The sequence below is a fragment of the Quercus suber genome, unplaced genomic scaffold (genome assembly GCF_002906115.3).
Source record: "Quercus suber isolate HL8 unplaced genomic scaffold, Cork oak 2.0 scaffold_575, whole genome shotgun sequence".
NCBI classification, from domain to species: domain Eukaryota; kingdom Viridiplantae; phylum Streptophyta; class Magnoliopsida; order Fagales; family Fagaceae; genus Quercus; species Quercus suber.
The window spans coordinates 352913-371130 of NW_027070020.1; the positions used below are offsets into that span (position 1 = coordinate 352913).

The 18218-nt window shown below is 32.6% G+C and overlaps 2 protein-coding genes across 2 annotated transcripts; one reads left to right on the forward strand and one right to left on the reverse strand.

Moving 5' to 3' along the window:
* The first annotated feature begins 248 nt into the window (after positions 1-248).
* Positions 249-9856, forward strand: LOC112016170 (uncharacterized). The gene is made up of 10 exons (XM_024048686.2): positions 249-459; positions 591-668; positions 1885-1986; positions 2958-3003; positions 4386-4461; positions 5925-6285; positions 7779-8028; positions 8271-8513; positions 8603-8722; positions 9320-9856. Exons 2-10 carry the CDS (start codon positions 597-599, stop codon positions 9763-9765), a joined length of 1716 nt encoding a protein of 571 aa, XP_023904454.1. The 5' UTR covers positions 249-459; positions 591-596; the 3' UTR covers positions 9766-9856.
* Positions 9857-11188: 1332 nt separating this feature from the next.
* On the reverse strand, positions 11189-12106 carry LOC112016292 (protein LATERAL ORGAN BOUNDARIES). The gene has a single exon (XM_024048826.2). The coding sequence runs from the start codon at positions 12083-12085 to the stop codon at positions 11234-11236; it is 852 nt and encodes a 283-aa protein (XP_023904594.1). The 5' UTR covers positions 12086-12106; the 3' UTR covers positions 11189-11233.
* Between the last annotated feature and the right edge of the window lie 6112 nt (positions 12107-18218).

The following is an 18218-nucleotide window of genomic DNA, read 5'->3' on the forward strand; positions in this document are numbered from 1 at the left end:
GGCCCATTAACTGCTTGGGCCAACAACACAACTAGCAGGCCAGGCCACATCCCTGTAATTTTTTCATTTGGTAGAAAGGAACTTTCATTAAAAACTAAACTAGCTGAAAGCCTAAAACAAAGGAAGATACAAATCGAACCCCCGCACTATCCAGGCCTAAACAAAAGAGCTACGTCTGCTATATCGTATCTATTACTCACTATTAGTTTTAATGAAATATATATATATATATATATATAAAAGTTTAAATATGTCATTTGCTAACGGAGTTTGCCAAGAGGGTCATATCGATTAAAAAATCCAAATGGAAGTACCTACTGTTTCCAAAAACTTCCAAACCCTTTCCTTTCTCTCCCTCCCAAACACCGCCTCAACCTGAAGTCTATGCAACGGTTGTAAAGCCCATGCTCTGAGTTTGATTTTTCTGCTCTCTCTCTCTCAAAGAACCCTTATTCGTAGGTGAGTACTTCTAGAATCTTCTATTGCTTCAATTGTTATCACTTGTATGTATTTCCTTTCAACTTTTTACTTGTAATTGTTAAATAACAAGATTATATATATATAAAAAAAGTAACTACTTGTAATGGCAGGGAAGTATGAAGGAAATTGTGACTGTTCAAGTTGGAGGGTTCGCCAACTTCGTTGGCTCTCACTTCTGGAACTTCCAGGTATTTTTTACTCGTTAAACCCTGTCCCTTCTGTTTTTTTTTTTTTTTTTTTTTTTTTTTTTTTTTTTTTTTTTTTTTTTTTTTTTTTTTTTTTTTTGTGGTGATTCTCCACATTTTATATTCAGCAAATATAGTGGTTCGTCTATAAAAATTGTTCACATTGGAAAGGAAAAGTTGACATTTGCTGAAATTAGTGTTCAAAATATGAACTTGATCAAAGGCAATAGAAAAAAAGGAGTATCACTTTTTAAATTAAGTACACAGTAAGTTAGTGAAGTTATTACACTGTTTCTTTTTGACTTTGCATATGTAACATTTGAAAGCCAATAACAGATTTTGCATTTACATGAGTTCTTAATTATGTCAATGAATTATGGGATGATAATTTATTGATTCTCTTATAAAACATGGGTTTGCGAGGTTTAGTTTTGCTCTGTCTGATCCATTGGAACTGGATTAAGTTATAAAAATTGAATATTGGTCAGTTTTGGGCATTAAATTGAAAATATTACTTCTCGGTTTGCATGGGGTTAAAGTTACTTTTGCTACTCTTGGTTATGGGGAAGTTGTATTTATTTTGTTATTTTTGAAGCAGTGGTCAAATTTGCTGCTTCTATGGTCTCCTTCACGTCGGAAATTTGTAAACTTCTCTTTTGTGAAAGACTTTCAATTGAAAAACTTTATAGGAAGTTTATAAAAGTATCAGGAAAATCCTAGTTTGCAGATTGAGGGAAATGTTAAAAAATGCATTGCTATCCCAAGCTTTGTATTTAGAAGGAATTTTGGTGTATCATTCTGGTAGACAGAATAATTTGGTGACTTCCCCATAGTTCATGTTGTCAAAGAAATCCGAACTTTTCCATTTTCTTTTATTTATTAAACATTTTTTCTCATGTGCTACACTGCTGCGGTGTACAAATAGCATTGTTAATGAAGGGACGGGCTTTATAGTTAAACAGGCGTTTGATTCCAACTTAGATACAGTCCTATGTTCACTTTTCTGTGTTGTCTATTAATAGTCCTTTTAGCTTGTGATTAACTGTAGCACTCCTAGCTGTCGAGACTCAAGACACGGTCCCAATGTAGGTTCTTTTGCTAACGCCAAGGAATAAAATTATCTCTTGATAAAGTAATAGGATATTTTAATTTTTAATTTGTATTTATTTAGGCATTTTTTAAAATGTGATATATTAACCTCATGTGCTTGATGCTGAAGGATGAGTTGCTTGGATTGGCTTCGGACCCTTCTGGTGATCCAGTCTTCAAGAATGATGCTTTAAATATGGATGTGCTCTACCGTACTGGTGAGACACAACAGGTGAAGCGTTAGGACATTGAAGTTCAATTTAAGCAGATATTTTGCAATTGTTTTTACTTACAAGCTTAAATTGGTGGCTGACTTGTTTTAGTACGTTGGTATCAGCAAATGTGGGAAGAAATCTATGCAGTTTTTGTTTTGATATCCATTTAGATATTAGTTGTGAGAGTACATCATCAACTCATTGTTATTGAAAGTTAGCTTAGAAAAATATAAGGTTCTTTTTATTAATATGGAAGAAGTACACACTTTTTAAGCACCCTTTTTCTTTTTATGACGTGGAACCTCACCAAGACAAGGCCGTTTGGATGCATCCCTGGGGAGAAAACCTTGGATACATGGCCTCACCTGCTAGAACCGTGTATCGGATAATCTAGGGGAACTCCTACTGGGGATTGAATCAAGTTGTCTAGGTCTTCAGCTCATCTCAAGCCTTCAACCACTAGGCTGCACCTTGATTGGTTTTTCCATCACAATTTTTAAATCCTTGTAATTTGAATGTTGCACTATGCCTGAGGGTTATATTGTATTTCTTTATTTGACTTCATAGATCATTTAAATCTTCATTGTGTAATTCTTTTGGAAGCTCCATCTTTGTTTGTTCCTTTCTTTAATAAGATTTTATTAATAAGAAATAAATTTTATGTCTTTTTTAAATTCCTTTTCTTTTCAATGAGTGGAAGATTCTTTTTTTGAGATTAATGGAATTTTCCTGGTGATAATTTTCTTGTTAACTAAAATTATTATTGCTAGAGTTCTATTATTTTGAAATTATAATATTTCATTTTTTTTTTTTCCATTTTTAATGCTTTCTCATATTTAATTTCTATGCTTTCTTATGAAGAAATATTTACCCTTGAGGTTGTCTCATCACTGGACCATTTTTAGTTGAACTTGATTTTGTCATTTCTAACTTGCATGGCTCTTGTAAAGATACATTGCTAACAGCATTGCTGCCAAAACACTTGCAGGGCACCCTTACATATACTCCTCGCCTGCTTTCAGTTAACTTCCAAGGTACTTGATTTATATTCGATGTTAAAAGAATACTCAATCTAGTTTCCTTTTTCATTAGGCAATGGGATTTATCTGAATGTGGTAGTAGAACTTAGATTGACTAGAGTTTCATTTTCTGAATAAGCTGGCGCCCTCTTGCTTGCTGCCCACCTTCTTACCTCATCTCATCTCTAGGCTTTCTAAAAGTGATGCCATTCTTTGCTTGCAAGGTGAAGCTCAGTCTTTATACATTAGTTCAGCACTTAAAGAGTGTAGAAATGTATTGCTCTCAAACCACAGTTGACTCTCAAAAAATTCAGATATGAATTCTGTGTATTGGACCATTGGTGCTTGGGTAAATGTCTGTAAGCCTTATGCTGGCCATCTATGTGCTACTCTGAACATAATTTAGTTCAAGCTGGCACTGCGTCCTTCATCTTCTGCACTCTGGAGCTACTTTTCAACTTAAGGGTGAAATTGGTAGGGCTAAAACATAAACATTATAGTTATAGTGCATCCAGACATGCTCTTGAGGATGAGAATGGCATGGTTCCTAGATATCATTTTTCTGAAATGCATTTCAAATTCTGATTGTGAAACTTTAGACAGGTTCGTTTAGATGTTCATCTCCAATGTGCTGAGAGGAGAGCTTTTCTATTTTGCTAATGGTGACCTGTTTTGTGTGGGGGTTAATTATAACTTCCATCAATGTTTTTGCTTTTGTCTTATTGTACACTTGTGAAAAACATAATTATAGATTACATTCTTTCTTGTCTTTTATTAAAGGGTAAATTACAATTTACTCCCTTGTGGTTTGGCCTTATCACCATTTAGTCTACAAACTTTCGGTGGCACATTTGACCCCTTAAAGTTTGGATTAAAATGAAACTGTTAAGGTTTTGTGCAAATTAACAGATTCTGCATTTTTTGGACAAACAGATCAACCTAGTATACTTTGACATAATCACAATTTACTACAACAAGAATTTTCAATTGTTACATTTTGACTCCCTAAGGTTAGGATTAAAATGAGTTAGGGTACGTTGGAGAGAACCCTAATGATTTTATTTTTGTCCAAAAGCAATTGAAAGTTTGTTGGCTAAACTGTGATAATTTCAAATCACAGAGAGGCTAGTAATGCATGCTTGTCACCAAGTGGGGCATTAAAGTGGTTAAATTTGTGTGGAATTGCTAAGGGTTAGATGCAGAATCTCTGTGGTTTGTCCAAGTCTGGAGCGCAAGCCCCTCACCCTTGGGGTTGAAGGGTGACGCCCATCCACCATGGGTGGGTAGCTATGCTATGTATCTGGCTTGCATTTTTTTTGTTCCCTTGGTATCCTATGAGATGTTATTTAATTTATTAGTGTTTCTCTTGAATAATGTGTTAAGTTTTGATATCACAGGATCCCTTGGATCAATGAGTTCGTTTGGTACATTGTATAATGAGGTTGCATCTACACCACCAGATGTTCTCACATGGTAAGATTACACGCACACAAATGAATGTTTGAAATGATGACTTCATTACTGATCTAGGTTTGTCTAGTAGCATTAACTTTTAAGCTGGCATTTTAAAATAGTTAAGCTCTTTACAAATGACATGCTTTTCAAGTTTCTAATATTTAGAATTAAAACAATCTAAAGTTAGAAAAGCGTATGCCTTAAAAGGATGTTCCCCTTGATAATATCTTTTAATAGTGAGTTTTCTTTTAATAGTGTGTTCTTTTAGTCTGATTCGACTGTAACATGATTTGGCCTCATTTATGATGATATAAAACATAGCTGATAGAATGTCATTTACTTTGTGCATGACCAAAAAAGCGTCATTTATGATGATATAAAGTAAAACATAGCTGATATAAAGTTCTGTCAGCTATGATTGCCACCTTAGATTCTCATATGATCTATTTTGTGCATAACCATCATTTCCAATGCAAAGAAACCCTGGAGGCTTTTTTGTGTGTGTGGGTTTGGATGTTGTTTTCTACTAGAAATTACATGCTTTTGGCCCTACTGGTGTTAGATGTTTTATTAGATCACTTTATCAGGAATACTGATGATTATGCACATCTTAGATATGTGTACATCAGTGGCATATATGCATGTGCTGCAATTTGGGATCAACTGTAATTCTAGTATGCTTTCTCTTACTTACATTTTTTCATTATTGTACGTAGTACCCACTGTATCAATTTCATTTCTCTCATCCCGCCCCCCTCCTCTTCCTCCCTCTCTCCCTCCTTTCCTCTTTCAGTTTCCTTTACATTGATAATGTTGCTGTGGAATATAAGTTTGATATTGGATCTTACCTCATTGTCTGATTGTAATATGTCCATCCTTTTTAGTAGTTCATCAGCCTATGTACAATTCTGGATTTTATGTGATTTCTTAAAGGTAGAGGAAGATAAAAAATTAAATTAGTAGAAGCAATAAAAAATTACATCAATTAATGGAGTAGCAGAGAATATGACTTTAGATAGAGCAGAATGGAGGCAAAGAATACATATGGCTGATCCTAACTAATATGTTGAGGATCCATAGCCCCAAAATTTTGGTACTAAGGCTTTGTTGTTGTTGTGTTGAATTTAAGTCAATGAGTAAGTCTTCATGAGTCAACAAGTCTTATCTGACTTTTGACTGCATGATTTTGGAACTAGGGGGTGTTTATTATGCAAGTTGTCTCTAGCGAATCATTTTAGGCTAATGTGAAGCTTCTTTTACTAATTAATGTTATCTATTATAGAGAATTGTTCTCTACAAACCTATCTTGGGTTTGTGTCTCTTCATCTATTTTTCTGTTCTCCTTTTTCTTTGCTCTAGATCAGCTCTAGCAGTCCTTTGAGTACTGTGTACCGCATCAAAACCTAAGGCTGGGGTTGCAAGACTGGTAATGTTTTATTGTGCTTTTTAAATGAATTGAATATCTGTAAATCAATGTGCAGGACTGGTAATGTTTCCACTCATGCATCTGAACCTCGAAAGAGGAATTTGTTCTTGCAAAGATTGTATGAAGAAGAACGGGATAGTTTGACTCAGGAGAATGCCATCAATGGTGGGAAGAATAAACCCCAGAGAGAAACTGAGGATGAGGATATAGTTGAATACTTAGAAAATGGAGTCCAATATTGGACAGACTTCTCAAAAGTTCACTACCATCCTCAAAGTTTATATGAAATGAGTGGATTATGGATGAGTGTTCAGGAATTTGACAGTTATGGAATTGGAAGGGATACCTCTTGGGCTTTACGAGAAGAAATTAGTGAGAGGCTTCGCTTTTTTGTAGAGGAGTGTGACCATGTACAGGTATATATTAAAAGCTCCTCGTCCTTTAGCATGATTATGTCTTTGATTTTTTACATTTTACCCCAATATTGAAGAAAGATATGGTAATCAGGAATATTCACTCTATAAAGCTCAAGATTGATAATATGTTGCTGCATGTCACTTGAAGTTAGGAGTGGGTGAAGATTTCCAATGTCCCATCTATATATGATGATTATATTCTTATAATTACGGCCGAATTACCCTATATTCTATGAGACCAAGTTATCTTTTGATTTTCTTATTAAAATAAATAAATAAGATTTTTTAAAAAATTTCTTACTGTCAAGGGCCTTGCTCAATTGGTATCTCCTAGTGTTTCCAACAGATACGTCCAAATTCAAATCCCTCCCTCCCCCTTTTTTTTCTTTTTTGATACGCCCTCCCTTCCCTATTATAACTATCAAAATCCCTTAATTTTCTTATTGAGAAACTTCTTTATCTTTTTTCTTATAAAGTTTGTAGAAGTACAAAAATCAATGAAGAAAGTTTTATTAGTGTTCAGGTGCTAATTACATTTTTTATATTTCAATTATTATGGGTTTAAGAAAATGGGACCTTTTTCTTGGAGTGCTTAATGATTTCCTACGCTCGAGTTTTGTAAAACTTGTAGTGCTAAGGTTATTGTTGCCTATAATTTAAAATTGCACCCAATAACTCATTCCAGGATGTGTTTTCTCAAATGGGGGCATTGTTATTGCCACTTGTCAAGAAGTGTTGTAGTCTTTACTAGCGAGGTTGAATTTGTAGTGTTTGTAAGTTTTGCATTACATGTCAAGGTATCTGAAGTAATCAGATAGAGCCTAAAGCTGATATTGCTGCTCTTCATCTGTGCTACTAATTCATGGTTTTTTTAACCATGTTTCCGTCTTGTCATTATTACTCTATCCATTGGTGCTAAGATGTCATTTTGGAGTCCATTTGTTTTGAGGCTTTTTTTTTTTTGGAGTTTTGGGACCATTCAATGTTGTCTGTGATCAGTATCTCTATGGCTATAGGCAATGTGTAAGTTTTGACTTGCCAAGTCTTTACAAGGTTTGTGATCTTCGCATGTGACGGTCCTATTCAAAACATCCTTGGCTGTCAAGAAAATGGTTCCATTTTCACCATATGAACCAAGTTTATTTAAATGGTTAGAATCTAGCTTCATGAACTTTTCCTGGCCTTTTGTATAAGGATGCCTAGACCAAGTTCTTGTTTCGTTTAGCCTTTTTTTAAAAAAAAAAACTTTTTTGTTGATGTACAGCTTTATAAAGCTTCATTTTTTTTTCTAGGTACAACTGTACATTTACCCAGCTTAATTTTTAAGCAAAATAAGTCAATGAAAATAAGCTAAAACAAACCAAGCTCTAAGATATAAGTTTGGGTGTAGGCACCTTGTTGTATGCCTGTGGCTGCAGGGATTCTCAATATGAATTGTGATTCGATCTTTATCCTTCTTTTTCTTTGTGCTGAACCTTTGGTGATTTTGACAGGGTTTTCAGTTCATTGTCAACGATTCAGGAGGCTTCTCATCTGTAGGTGCCGATTTTCTAGAGAATATTGCTGATGAATACACAAACACACCTGTGCTGCTCTATGCTGTTAAGGATCCTGGTTCTCACATGATCCCCAAAAGCCAAAAGCAAGTGGTCTCTAAGAATCTTCATGATGCAATTTCATTTTCAAGACTATCATCCTTTTGTAAACTGATTGTGCCAGTTGGTCTACCCTCCTTGAGAAGAAGTAAGTTATATGATATATGTGGAATGTATTGTTTCAGTTTCAGATGTCTCTCTACCCTTCCTCAGTATTTCGTTGTTGCTTTTCATGTGCCATTTCTTTACCCTTTTTAACTTGCAATTTTTTATAATAATAAGTCTTTTCCTGGCATCCAAACAACACCCTCTCCACCCAGCAGGCACCCACTGACCCAACCATTTTTCCCCTATATTACAAACTAATCTTTTGTTCTTATTTTTATGAAGGTAAAGCTTCCGCGTTCCTCTGCGTTGAAGATGAGAAGCCTTACCACTGTAGTGCAGTTTATGCCTCTGCTCTGCACGCAATTAGTCTCCCTTTCCGAATGGAACCACTTGGTCCCAGTGCAGATTCATGTTATTTTTCTGGTGCTGTTGATATCCATGGTGTTGTAGAAATTTTAGCAGGGCAAGCTAGACAGAATAGGGTGACTATTCTCGATGTTGCAATGCCTGCACCTTCTTTGACTGGTAATATCTGAATGGCTTACATGTTTAGGCCTTGATTTTAAGTGATGGGTTTGGGTAATTGACTAATTGTTCAAAATTTTGAAATCCAGGTAAACAGGTTGAGCAATCTTTCTTAGGGAATTTGCAGACACTGACACCTGAGATATCAGAGGATGTGGAAGACTTGCAGGCGGTGGAATCCATGACCATCCATGGAGCTCTTGGATCAGGTGCTTTGAAGAATCTGTTCACATATCGCCATCTTTATTTTTCTCATTTCATTGCCTTAAGTCCATAATTAGTTCTGGAGATCAAGTTGACTTTACTGGCTAGAAGAGATTTAAAAGTGCTAATTGAAGGGTTGAATTTGTGGAGTTGGGGGTGTTCTCCTATGGGATTTTCGGGATCATATTTATCTTAATTTAAGATCACAAAATTATAAAATGCAAACTGTATGGACCTTTAAAGCCTATTTTGTAAAGGTTGAGGAGTGATGAGTTAGCTGAAGACATACTTGTTTCTGTCTCCCTTTTTTTTGCCATTTTTAGTGAACTCAAAATTTACTGATAAATTTAAGACAGAGAAGTCATCCTGAATTTGGTTGCAGGACAATCTTTAAGTATGCCAGGCCACATTATCTTGTTATAAAAGACTAAACTGCTTTTTCTTAAAATATTTTGTTGGGTATGTGCTTTTATTGGTGGGGTTGGGGGGGTGGTGTGGTGAGAGGGTAGACAATATAATCACTAATTTTTGTCTTATATTTATTTTGGTGCTTAAGAAGTGTCCATGTATCTAATGCTTTGACTTATTGTTTTGTTCTACAGGAGGTCATCGGGCTCTAGTTTCTGAAGTGAAAAATATGGTTCGTGCTGCTTATGAAAATGCAACGACAAGACCAAGGTTCTGCAATCTGTCAGTGGCTCTTTGTCCTCTTCCAATACCCTTACCTTTTCCAAAAATATTTGGAAACCTTGTTGGCCAACATGGTGAGCTACTGGGTAGTCCAGTCGATTCTCCATTGAGGGGGTCACTTGACGTCCATTCCATCCCTTTGGCGGCTAGACTACGTTCTAGCAGTGCGGTCTTGCCATTTCTGGAGAATAGATTGGGGAATATTCGTAGACTTGGAATTCAGCAAGGGGCAGCTGGGGCTGAGATAGTTAGAAATTTGGGCTATGGAAAGGATGAATTAGAAGACATGGGGGAGACGCTATCTAAAATGGTTCTGGAATTGGATCCTTATTCTCAGATGTCTTCTGATTCAGATTAAGTTTCTAGTTTGTGTAAAATTTGGTTTCTTTTTCGTTTGTTTTCTCCACCAATGTACATTTCTTGAAGAAAATGGTTCAATTTTGCCTTCATATCACTCCGCCACATTTAGATATTGGGATGCCTTTACAGTTTACACAACAGAAGACGAAAAAAAAAGAGGGGGGGGGGGGGGGGGGGGGGGGGGGGGGANTATTTGTTTTTCAATGACTCCAGATATTTGACAAATTTCACAACCATTTAGTGTTAGGTGTGATTGGTGTATAATAAATTATAATATCAGTTGTTGTCTTATGTGAACATAATGTTGAACTCATCACAATCTCACATCAAATGTGAAATTTGTCAATGCTATACTCATCACAATCTCATCACATAAGACGTGAAATTTGTCATGTCTATGGCAATGTTATTTTTTGTACGAAAATTTCAATCATGTGGCTGTGGCAGGTGGAGATAATCATTAAAGCGGGGAAATAAGTTTTACATTTGCATGGATGAGAGTTTAAAGCACAAGTTGTGGAGATTTGGGAGTAAAGTCAAACCTTAAAGTGTGCTTGAATTGAAAAAAAAAAAAAAAACACTAAGGGTGTGTTTGAATATTGTTTATTTTGTTAAAAACTAAAAACTTATTACTGATAATAATAAAAAAAATAATTTTTAAATTACTGTTTACTCTCCTAAATACTGTTCATTTACCTTAATATACTGTTTATGAACAGTGCAAAAGACGTTAAAAAAAAAAAAAAGACAAAATGCTAAACGTGGACGCTGGAAGTGGGATCCAGATTCCAAATAGGTACTAAATGCTCCAATGCTGAATGGATCAAAGTGAAAATAAAATAAAACCCTAAAATTTTGCAAAAAATAGTTAAATTTCGCAGCATCCTTCTAAAGTTTACCTACAATAATTTTCCCATCTGTGACAACAAGATTACAAGTGTGTTTTGAGGCTCCTTGAGTATGGAACATCAACAATTTAAGCACCAATTTCTTTTTCAACAAAGTCTCACATGCTTGTTACAATAGAATTAAAATCTGAAAATTATGACATTCATACGATTGAAAGCCTCCTCTATTAAGCCAGTTTTTACTTGAGACAATATTTCAGTAAGATCCAACCTTATCAAAATCATAATTTTATTTCGTCTTCTACTAAACAATGAAATACAACCCGTCCCATAGACACAAACAGAACCTAAAAATCTAACCTTTAAAACATTTTTGGAAGGAAAAAAACCTTTTAAATATAAAATAAAGCAAACATATTGAAAGAAAAAAGAAAAAGAAAAAGAAAGGAGATCTAGACTTCTAGTGGAGTGTACAGAATGGAACACACATTCAAAGAATATATTTTTATTCACGATTTCCATCTAGCAGACCTAATGAAAGAATGCATCCCTCAAATGGAGGGACGAAAAAGCCAGGAAGGTCAAAGAGCAACAAAAACGTCAATCAACAAGACTAACCTAACTCCTACCCTCCTTGCTTTCCAACTTAGGCTGCTGAGGCTGACTTTGTTGGCCTTGTTGTGGTGGTTGTGGTTGAAGATGGTGTTGAGGTTCAGCGACCTGTGTTTGAATTAGGTAAGGGTTTTCAAAGGTGCCCAAAGCCAAAGGAGACATGCCAGCAGCAGCATCATTCCTTTGATTATACACATTGGGATTGATCGAACCCAGGTTAGCTGGTGGGTCAAATCCAGTGTTGAACCTCACAAACTCCCGTTCCTGTTGCTCTCTGGCAGCCACAGCCGCAACCATTTTTTGTTCCTCAAAAATCTGTTGCTGCATTTGCAACATATGTTGTTGTTGCTGCTGCTGCTGATGTAGTTGCCGCTGCGTTTCGCGAATCGCCAATTGGCCACCATGCGTATCAGCTCCAGTGGGAATGTAGGGCAAGACTGAAGAAGAAGAGGAAGGGTTGTCCAGGTGCTGTAGTTTTGGGATAAACCCTGGTGAATAGAGAGTAGGGTGGATGGCTTGACCGCTCGAGAACCTTGCAAGCTCCTGCTTGGCATTGTAGAGACTGATCTGGATCTGTTTCAGCTTGTACTGGAGAATGGAAATGATACCTACGCAGCCATAGACTGGATCGCTCAGACGAGCCTCTGCCTCGTACGCCAAGGAGTTTACTGCGTCCTCACGCTGGACAGGGTTGAGTTCATTCAGAATCTTGGCAACATTGCTAGCTCCAAACACATTGTGGACATTAGCAAACTTCTGGGGCTGGTCCGCTGGAAAATACGGTGCAAACACGCAGTCTTGCGTGCACTTTCGCCTTTGGAGCTTGCATGCTGCGCATGGCGAATTTGAAGATGACATTTTCTCTCTCAATTTTTAGAAATTGAGAGGATCCTGTTAAAATTTAAAAACCAAAATTTGGTTCAGAAAAAAAGTTGACAAATGGATAAATCGACTTCTTCTTTGAAATACTAACTTTTTAACTTTGTTGACGTAGTCAAGTAAAAAAAAAATCTTCATTCACAAAAATTAAAAAATAAAAAGTAAAAAAGATTCTTAACATGGTATATTATTGCAATATCTCCTAATTAATGTGCTGGATTTTATTAATTATTTTCATTTATTAATTTACTTGTTTGAAAGATATATTTATAGTTAGCTTAAATAGTTAAATTATAAAGTAGTTTATATATATTATTGGACAAAATTTGGCTACAAATTTGTTTTAATTCCAATTAAAAAAGAAAAAATTTACATGGCTGAAAATTTTGAAATTTTAATCATATTCTCTACTATTCAAGCAATAAATTTATTTTTTATGCATAATTTTAGATAACAAAAATTTGAAATTTAAACATTTGATTATAATATAACTATTAATATTTGATATTCTTGAAATTTTGCAAATATGAAAGATATAAAAAGAATTAATATATCCTCCATACTTGTAAAATTTTAAGAATATCAAAAGTTAATAGTTGTGTCATCAATTAAATGTTTAAATTTCAATTTTTTTTTAAATTTAAAACAATACATAAAAAAAATTATTTTATAAATTAAATAATAAATAACATCTGTTTGACATGAAATTAATATATATATATATATATAAGTAAAGACCTCATGTTGGAGAGTGTGGAGTTGTGCCAAGTGGCACATTTCTTAAAATTATTTTTGTGGGTACTAGAGATTTTGGGCTACCCGGAGGTTTTACACCCTCACCCGAAGCACCACACCAGAAGGTTTTTGTAGTGGTACACTCTTGGTCGTGCCAAGCACTTATAAACCTTGAGTGGGAGGGTTACTTAGGCGATGTGGGACAATCCTACCCCTTTGTGACAAAACCGTGAGGGCTTGGTTCTCCAAAGCGGACAAAAGCCTTCTGGTGTGGTGCTTCGGGTGAGGGTGTAAAACCTCCGGGTAGCCCAAAATCTCTGGTACCCACAAGTTTTATTTAGGCTTCTACTTCAAAGAGTTTGCATTTATATCAAATTATTAGTTCATTGAATTAGCTAATAGAGTAGATGTATATGCTAATTATATATAGTTGTGCATTAATTATTTATATTAAATGAATTTATAAGATTATTTTTATAAACTTTGTTTAAGAAATAACTTTTAGTTGGAATAATAATATTCGATTTACAATATGACATTGTTCCTCATGTTTAGTTACTTTGATAAAAATTGACACAAAAACTAAAAATAAATAAATAAACATTTGTGAATTCACTAAAAATTAATTTTAACCTTTTAAATTTCCTGATTCCTTTTAGTGACGTGTGATATATGTATATATATATATATGTATATATGTATGTGGAACTAACATTGTGTTATTTATTTTATATAATTAGAAAAATAACTAATAGAGTGAATATGTTTATTTTGTTATATTAATTATTTTAAGCATAATGAACTTCTAATATCATTTTTCTAAGATTTATATGAAAAACAATTGATTTTTTTTTTTTTTTTTTTTTTATGTGAGGAACAATTGTTTTGAAATATGGTATTCTTACTAAAATTTTTGTTGTCTTTGCAACTATTGAAACAATGTCCAACCAAAAGGGAAAAAAATAAATAACTTTACTAACACAAAATCTAGAATGTAAAAAAAATAATTGAAGGATATTTGCATTTTTTGTAAGCATGAAACATGCCTATTTATATGACCCAATATATCATGCAATTTTCAATTTAAAAACACATATATATACTATGATCAAATCACTATATTATTGTTAGTGTCTTTCAATTTTGTCTATAAAATAACTAAAGATTACCCTTTTTTACAAGGAAAGTTATTGAATTTTTTTTTATATATATATAAATTGATAGCTGAGGGTGAGAGATTTAAATTTGTCTCTATTAGAAATTGAGATACCAACTAGTTAAACTAAATCTTATTAAAATGATACCAACTAGTTAAACTAAATCTTATTAAAATATTGGAGAAAACTAAAATGAGTTGCACAGGAACTTATGTAGCTATGTTAAAATAAAAGTTGTAACCTTAGTTACAATTAAGTTTATAGCCAAATTTTGTGTGATTTTGTTAAAATTTTCATCCAATAAAAAAATATTGATTGAAGATTAGCTATAAACTTGCCAACTTGCCAACCAAGTACGATAATCAAATATAGGAGAAGTTAATCAATATGGGAATAATTAATGCATTAGTTTAGGAAATATTTTTGAAAACTTTTTTTTATGAAAATTGATAAAAAATTTTTTTTAAAAATCTATTGACTTACTTTTCCGAATCATTAACAAATATCACAAGAGTACCCATTAACAAGAGTATCTATTAACAAATATCGTAAATGTATCGATTAACAAGGATATCCATTAATCTAAGGTATCTATTAACAAGGGTATCCATTAATTTATTAACAAATATCATAAAGATATCTTGATAGTATTAATTAACATGATACATCATGTATTTTTTTTAATAATAATAGTAAAAAATGCTCAATGAAGCATAGAATCTTATATCGGATTACCTTTTTTTTTTTTTTCTTTCAAATGTCAGATCACAATCTTGGCACTTTTTTCTTTTCCCCTCTCAAATGTCAGATCACAATCTTGGCACTTTTTTCTTTCCCCTCCCTCGGTGCTAGTAATGCACTGTCACCCCTGTCACCCCTGCGATTTCGTCTGCCCTCTCTGCGATTTCGTCTGCCCTCTGTCGGTGCTAGTAATACTTTATCACCCCTTCGATTAAACATAGACTCCAAGAACCGAAAGTTTGTAGTGGAATGAAAAAAACTGTTATAAGAAATGAAAGATGAGAAAGTTTGTAGTGGAATGAAAAAAACTGTTATAAGAAATGAAAGATGAGAGTAATGTTCAAGTGAGAGAGCATTTGATCCGATATTTGAGTTTCACGATCCCAACAGAAGAAGACTGGGAAAAATAACATGTGTAAATTTTAGAATAAATTGAGAGAGATACGTATCATAACAGAACCGGTAAGGACTGTTTCAGTAGAAACATACAATGCACTTCGAGATCCTCTTTATTTTTAAGTCCGCTCTATTTCTTTCATTTCTTCATAAAATTCTTTTTCCTCTTGGATTTAACCAGCATAAAAACTGCCACGTTATTTAAAATTTTAAATGATGCGATAACTTTTATAGGTTTGAATTCATAAAATCTAATTTGAATCATAAAATCTATGAAATGATTAATATTTTTAAAGAAATGATATGTTCACAATATTTTTACAACAAATTTTAAGTGGCAGGTTATTATTGGTTGTTATTGTAGAGACAAAAAAGTAATCTTAGTGTTAAGTTAAAATTTGAACTTATAACAATTAACCACCTATGATTTTTTGTGAAAATATTATAAAAATGTTGTGGATGTGGTACCTCTCATATTTTTATGAGGGTAAGTATGCCTATAGAAGAATGAGAAAAAGATAAAGATAATTCTCATAGGATCTCTCCGTTTGAAATTGATATGGAGAGGATCCTAACGTTTTGGTTTCAATCTCAGCTAAGCCCCACGTGCTTTTCAACATACCCATGCAGTTTACACAAATAAAACTCTTTCTTCCCTTATCTCTAAGGCTTCGTAGGCTTCCCAAAAAAAAATCCCTAGGGCCTCGTAGCCTAATATTCATTATAAAAAAATATAAAAAAAAGTCGTAGCCTAATCTTGACAAGTGACAACTCACCTAGCCTAAAAGAATAGAAGGGTTTATGTTATATTCAAGTTAACCTTCCTTTTTTGTTTTTGTTTTTTTGGTATAACGCTTATCACATTTTATTATAAAAAAAATAAAAAATAAAAACTCGTAACAATGATAACCCAGATAACAATACGTACTATTTAGTTATTTGCATTTACCCAAGATCTATTTATTTACTTTTTTAGTAGTTGATAGTATTTGTTTAAGAAAAGCGTATATTTCATCCATATTTGTTTAAGAAAAGCGTACGTATATTTACTTCTTTGGTAGCTTTTAACCATGCGAATTTTATTAATGTCAGTTTATTTGTTAATTTTTTTGGGATATTTGTTATGTATTTAGTTTAAGTTATTTAAACTAATGTTTCTAAAAAAAATTATTTAAACTAATAAAGTAAATAAATAATAAAAAATTTAATGTCATACATTATATATAGTAAAAAAAAAAACATATTTATATATATATAATGTTGCATTATTTTATGCTTCTATTTTAATCTCAATTGTAAATAATTTAATAATGAAAATTGTGCACTTCATACAAAGCAATTCATGGGTACTACTATGAATTGACAATATCTAATTATTTATCTATATATTTTATATCATATCATATCATATCATATATTATATAATAAAAGTTAGGTTTAGGAACCGTGGTTGCACCAAGTAACTTCATTAAATTGTAGACAATTGTAGAAAATTCTTTTTGAAAATAGATATAATTTTTCTTCTCCTATAATTTCTAAGTTAATAAAAATCATAATTTGATTACAATCCAAATTATATTTTAATTTGATTACAATCCAAATTCTTCATCTAATCTTTTATTTTTAAAAAATCTTAATTAGAAAAAAAACCTTTGCACGTTTATATGATTTTAACTTCTCCTATAATTTCTAAGTTGATAAAAATCATAATTTGATTATAATCCAAATTCTATCTTAATTTGATTACAATCCAAATTCTTCATCTAATCTTTTATAATAAAAATATTAATTAAAAAAAAAAAAAAAACCAGCAACATAGTACACGTTTAAGTTGAAAAAAAAATCTTAATTTAAAAAAAAAAGTTGGCTGCCCCAAATTGCAAGAAATTTATAGATAAAAACAAAAACAAAAAAAATAAATAAATATTAAGCCCTATGTATATCACTATATCCTACTTGAATTTGATCACTAATCCGTATCAAATACCACTTCCAAAACTAATTAGATAAAGCATGAATACGAAAACTTCTAATTAAAATGAATTACAAGGATCAAAAAAACTAATTTGATAAAGCCTAAGACACCTAAACAAAAAGGAGAATATGCATAAATAAATAAATAAATAAATAAAAAGACAAAAAAGTAGAAGAAAATTTGATTACAATTGAAACACTATCTGTGTCAAATACAACTTTTTTTTTTTTTTTTTAAATACAAGATAGAAATTTTAGTCTAACCTAATCTAAGTGTATATCTGTGTGAAACTCCCTTCTGTATACTTGAACCTCAGTTTTTGCTCTTACACTCTACAAACACTTATACTTGTAGAATAACCATCGCACCAAGGTGTATAGTGGTCAAATACCACTTTTAAATATTAAAGTTTTAGTATTATATATTGATTTCTTTTTCAAACTAAGTCTCTCTCTCTCTCTCTCTCTGTTTGGAAAAAAAAAAAAAAAATCTCACTCCCTCTCCAAGAAGCGGTTTGACATGGAAGACATCACCACCACTACCACAAGCAAGTATTTTTTTACACTCTACATGCACTTGATTTGTCTTTCAAATATGCATACTTTTAATTGGGTTGTGTATTTCATAATAATTTGCAAGATTAAAACAAAAATCCATTATGAATTTATGGCTATTAAGATCTGTAGATTCAGCCAATAAAAGACAAAGAATAACAGATCATATAAGCAATGAACAATTGATGGCAACCAAATAGTCATACATTTATTTTACATAATAAATTTTTATCAATCTACTTCAATTGTGTACATTTATTTTTATAATACATTTGTTGAATATTTCAATTAAATAATAGGATGCTTCAAAATAATAAACAAATAGATAACATATCTTCCAGATTTCAATGCCTTAAAAACAAAGATTTACCAAGCAACTAACTAAATTTGAATGCTGAAACTAATACTCTTTTCGATCTCAATGCATCTGTTTGGCTGCATTGAACTTAAAAAAAATAACATTGACTCAAAATTCAATAGAATTCACCCCCTCACATCATAATCAATAATTGTTCAACAACTATAATTTTATGTTTTACCCTAGGTATAAAAGG

Excerpts from the sequence above, each read along its gene's own strand:
- LOC112016170 (XM_024048686.2), top strand. The coding sequence starts at position 597 with ATGAAGGAAATTGTGACTGTTCAAGTTGGAGGGTTCGCCAACTTCGTT. Across the intron at positions 669-1,884 it reads CTCACTTCTGGAACTTCCAG|GATGAGTTGCTTGGATTGGC; the intron begins GTATTTTTTACT and ends TTGATGCTGAAG. Across the intron at positions 8,029-8,270 it reads TCTACCCTCCTTGAGAAGAA|GTAAAGCTTCCGCGTTCCTC; the intron begins GTAAGTTATATG and ends ATTTTTATGAAG.
- LOC112016292 (XM_024048826.2), bottom strand. The coding sequence starts at position 12,085 with ATGTCATCTTCAAATTCGCCATGCGCAGCATGCAAGCTCCAAAGGCGA.